This window comes from Arachis ipaensis, unplaced genomic scaffold, assembly GCF_000816755.2.
Source record: "Arachis ipaensis cultivar K30076 unplaced genomic scaffold, Araip1.1 Aipa1087, whole genome shotgun sequence".
Classification (NCBI taxonomy): domain Eukaryota; kingdom Viridiplantae; phylum Streptophyta; class Magnoliopsida; order Fabales; family Fabaceae; genus Arachis; species Arachis ipaensis.
Genome location: NW_015495770.1, coordinates 9,125 through 14,327, shown reverse-complemented (window position 1 = coordinate 14,327; position 5,203 = coordinate 9,125). Strand labels below are relative to the sequence as shown.

The 5,203-nt window shown below is 39.3% G+C and overlaps 1 protein-coding gene across 1 annotated transcript; it reads right to left on the bottom strand.

The window, feature by feature from the left end:
• Positions 1-34: 34 nt before the first annotated feature.
• LOC107624613 lies at positions 35-1,576 on the bottom strand (the record flags this gene model as incomplete). Its single annotated transcript, XM_016327069.1, has 2 exons — positions 1,439-1,576; positions 35-537 (listed from the first exon to the last, which is right to left on the bottom strand). Coding segments are annotated over exons 1-2 (641 nt in total), but the record flags the coding sequence as incomplete, so codon positions are not given.
• Between the last annotated feature and the right edge of the window lie 3,627 nt (positions 1,577-5,203).

Sequence of the window (5,203 nt, the reverse complement as noted above, 5' to 3'; positions counted from 1 at the left end):
GTTTTCAATCACACCCCTGGGACAGATCACTGACTTATCCACCAGTTCCAGAGACATTTGTATTGGCTTCACTTCCTCTATGCACAGTTTTCTCACCAGAGATGAGGGCATCAGATTGATACTAGCCCCTAAGTCACGCATTGCCTTGTTGATGATCATACTGCCGATGGTACAAGGTAGAAGGAAACTTCTAGGATCTTCAAGTTTGGGTGTAAGCCCTTTTTGAATTAATGCCCTGCATTCTTCAGTGAGCATTATAGTTTCTTTCTCGTGCCAACTTCTCTTCTTGTTAATGAGATCCTTCAAGAATTTTGCATATAAAGGCATCTGCTCTAGTGCCTCAGCCAGTGGAATGTTTATCTCCAACTTCTTGAAAGTCTCAAGGAACTTATGAAAGTATTGATCCTTTGCTTCTTTGTTGAATCTTTGGGGATATGGCAGTGGAGGTGTAAAGCTCTTCTCTGCTTGCTGCTGTCCTTGGGTTTGTTCCTCCTTTTCTCCCCTTGAATTGTGTGGCTGGCTGTCCTTCTCTTTGAGCTTCTCTGGGACATTTTTGCTGTCATGTCCTTATTGCTGGCTCCCTCTTTCTCTGTTGGCTCTTTGTTGATGTCCATAGCTTTCTTGGTTGCTTCTTTGTTGTCCACCAATATTTTTCCACTCCGTAACTGTATAGCTTTGCACTTTTCTTTTAATTAGGAATGGTGTCGCTTGGTAATGAGCTTGATGACGTTTCAATAGCAATTTGCTTGGAAAGTTGTCCAATCTGTCTCTCCATATTCTTCATGGAAGCTTCCTGGTTCTTTGTTGTCATCTCTTGGTGCTTTATTATTTTCTCCATTAAGAGCTCCAAATTGGTGATCCTCTGAGAGTCTTATGAGATTGGTTGGTTGTGAGATGTTGAGGGTTGATGGTAAGTATTTTGATTGGTGGCTTGGTTATTGGATGGATGATGGTTAGAATTGGGGTAAGTGTTTTATGGTTTTCTGTATGTATTTTGGTTATTATTCTGCTAGTTGTTGTGGTTTGTGTTTTTCTAACTGTTTTGGTTTGAATTCCTTTGCCATGGCTGTTGAGTCTGAGTGTGATTGTCTCCCCATTTAAGGTTCGGATGGTTCTTCCAGGAGGGGTTGTAAGTGTCACCATAGACCTCATTGTGTCCAGAGCCTTGATCGTGCATGTAATTTACTTGTTCTTATTGTTGATCTTCACAAGCTTCTTCACCTTGTCCCTATGTGGTTGATGGCTGACTTGTATTTACTGCTGCAACTTGGAGGCTATCAATCCTCTTGGCCATTTGCTCAAATTGTTGCTGAATCTGCTGCTGCATCATTTTGTTTTGAGCTAGGATTGAGTCCACTCCTTCCAACTCCATCACTCTTTTCCTTTGTGATAGTTGGCGTTGCCTTTGGTGAGCAAAGAAATATTGGTTGTTAGCCACCATGTCAATGAAGTTTTGGGCCTCTTCTGCAGTTTTCATGAGTTGCAAAGAGCCTCCAGCTGAGTAATCCAGTGCTTCTTGAGCCTTCAAAGTGAGTCCTTCATAGAAGTTTTGAAGCTTGTCCCATTCAGTGAACATGTCTAGTGGACATTTCCTGAGCAAAGCCTTGTATCTCTCCCATGCCTCATAAAGAGTTTCAGCATCCAATTGTGTAAATTTTTGCACTTCAGTCTTCAATCTAATAATCCTCTGAGGTGGGTAAAATTTAGCAAGGAACTTGCTCACTAGATCTTCCCAAGTGTTGATGCTCTCTCTTGGAAATGTCTCCAACCATTGAGTAGCTTTGTCTCTGAGAGAGAATGGGAATAGCAACACCATTAGATTTGACAGTATCACATATCTTCAGGAAAATGGATAAGTGTTGGTTTGGGTCTTCAAGTGGCCCTCCTCCAAAAGAGCAATTGTTTTGGACCAAGGTGATAAGTTGTGGCTTCAATTCAAAGTTATTTGCATTGATATTTGGGGTAAGAATGCTACTCCCACAATGTCTTGGATTTGCAAATGTGTAGGAAGCCAATACTCTCCTCTGTGGTGGATTGTTGTTGACTCCTCCTTCTGGATGATTGGGATTAGAGGGATCCCCTTCCATTTCGTGATATTCCTCCTCAGAATCTTCTTTTCCAACAACAGCCTTCCCTCTAGCTTCTCTTCTTATCCTTCTGAGAGTTCTTTCGTCTTGTTCACAAAAAGTGGGTATAGCTCTCCTTGTATCTGACATACAACCAAAACATAAAAATCACACAAAACCATAAAAAACAGGAAAACTCCACTCTATTGCTAAAGTGAGGTTTTAGTTAGCTTAAGAAAAAATTCAAACAGTTAGTGGGTTGGTCGAAAAGTAAAGAAACAAAAAAGAAAAAGTGCTTGATCTAGACCTCCACTTCACTTAATCATTGTCAATCTAATCAATCCCCGGCAACGGCGCCAAAAACTTGATGTGTGAAAAATGATCCAACACAAAACTCCCCGGCAACGGCGCCAAAAACTTGATGTGTGGAAAATGATCTAACACAAAACTCACCGGCAAGTGTACCGGGTCGCATCAAGTAATAATAACTCACGTGAGTGAGGTCGATCCCACAGGGATTGAAGGATTGAGTAATTTTGGTTTAGTGGTTAATTTAGTCAAGCGAACAAGAGTTTATTTGAGTGATTTGTAATTGACAGAAACTAAATTGCATGAATTGTAAAGGGAGAGGGAAGAATTGCAGTAAACTAAAGAGCAAAGAAAGTAAAGAGGCTGAATCTTAAAGTGCAAGTAATGTAAATTGCAGAAACTTAAATTGCAAGAAATGTAAATGACTGAAGCTTAAAGTGCAAGAAATGTAAATTGCTTGAATTATAAAAGGAATTGGGAATTGGGATTGCAGAAATTTAAATAAAGAAAAGTAAATTGCAATGGACAGAAGAGTAAACAATGAATTGAATTGAGATAGATCTCTAACAGGAAGGTAAATTAGCTTGAAGAAGCATTCAACAGAAGAATTAAAAGGAAATTCCAGATCTCAAGGGTCAAGAGACTAGAAAACTAAGTCTAGATCTCACTACCTTCCTTGATCAAATTCAGAAAGCAATTGCAAACAAATTAAAATTCAAAACAGTAGAGAAACTTGAATTCAACTCACTAAATTTGAATTATGCAGAGAAAGAAACAAAGAGATCTCAAGGTGAGATTGAGACAGAATTTCCTCAATTCTCCACACCCAAGACTCAAACAAGCTTTGCAGAAAAGAAAACAGAAAACCCAGAGGAGAAGAAAACTCAATTCCCCTCCCAATTCTCCAAGATCCGAATAAAAGCTCTCCAAATTACAATTCAAAATTCTAACAGAAGTGAAAAATACAAAAGTAAAGTTCCAAGTTCCAAAAAGTTCTGTCTAAATCAAACTAACTTCTATTTATACACTTTCTTCTATTGATCATTAAGCCTTGAATTTGGGCCTTGGCCTTGATGGAATTGAATTGAAGATAGCCTCAGTTGATTGCTCTTGGACTTGAGAAGAAATCCATTTGCAATTTGGACATTGGAGTATTCAAGTTTGAGTCAACGTTTGAGGCAAACGTTGACTCAAACGTTGGCGTGTTGGCGTTATGCAGAACGGTGCCTTTTCTGTCACTCACGTTTTAGGTCAAATGTGAGCTCAAACGTGCTCCATCCAAGGCCATTTTGCAGCCAACGTTTGACCTCAAGTTTAAGGCAAACGTTGGCGCAAACGTTAAGTCCCCCTGGTGTAGTTTTGAGCCAATGTTTGACCTCAAGTTTGAGGTAAATGTTGGCGCAAACGTTAAGTCCTCCCCTGATGTATTTGTGAGCCAAAGTTTGACCTCAAGTTTGAGGGAAACGTTGGCGCAAACGTTGCTTCCTCCAGGGTTAGTTTTTGAGCCAACGTTTGACCTCAAGTTTGAGGCAAACGTTGGCACAAACTTTGGCTTCTCCAGGGCTTGTTTTTTAGCTAACGTTTGACCTCAAGTTTGAGGCAAACGTTGGCGCAAACTTTGGCTTCTCTAGGGTTCTTCTTAAGCCAATGTTTGACCTCAAGTTTGAGGCAAACGTTGGCACAAACGTGGGCTCTTTCCAGGGTGGCTTTGCTACCTTCATTTCAATTGCTGCCATCCCCTTTCTTCAACCTTCCTCCAAGCCTTTTGGTCACCTGTCATCAATCAACAAATGCATCAAAGCTATGCTAAAATCATGAGACTTCTTATCATCCTTGACATATAAGCAATTATAGTACAAAACCTCATGAAAATGCATCAATTTACTCATGGTTGATTGAATCCAAATACACATAAATTTCTACCCAAATGGCTTACTTGTAATTCAAGAAAGTGTATAAAATCTATTAAAAACAAAGGAAAAAGGCTAGTAAAACTAGGCTAAGATGCCTTGGCATCAACAGGCATTCAACATGTGCATTTTCTATCTATTTGTTTGCTTTGCAGACTTGTAAATGTATGCCTAATTGAATAACATGCCTATTTGCTTACTTGAACTACTTGCTTTATATGCTTCTACTTGTGCTTTACTTGCATTGCAATTAATTGTGATTTCTACTGAGATTGAGGCGGTTCGGAAGGCGGTGGCGATGGGATCGCATGGAGGATAGGTTGGTGAAGGCTGCGGGACAGCGGTGTTTGGTTAGAATAGAAATCCCCTAAGATAGAACACCTTATTTATTTATGTTAAGATTTATATAATTATACTTATCTATTTTAGTATGCCTTAAGATTGAAATCTTGTGATGGATATGAAGTCTAGGATTGCCTTTGGCGTCCCAGGGTCTTATATCTTCAGATGCAAGTCGCAACCCACCTCGGTGAGTTGCTTGGGATGGTGACAGAAGCGGAGGATCCGGATATCTTTTTGAGTCTTTTTTATTTGATTTGTTTATACTTCTCTCACTTTTGTATTTTGCTTTAGCCTAGAGGCATACATTGAGAGAACAAAACTAATATAAGCTGTTTTTACTGTCTGGTTTCATGTATGGTCTGCATATGGCTAGCCGGCTTAAACTCCGCGAGCCATGGCTAGATTCCTATGATATTGTACTATTATATTTTGACATATCTTATCTGTATCTTGTGGTTTAAGTTAGAAGCTTTGATAGTACGTTTTACGCTTTTTAAATCCTATTTTTGAGCTATATCCTTCATCGGGCTTCTAAATTATATTATTTTCTTCTATATATTATATGTATGAGCTTAG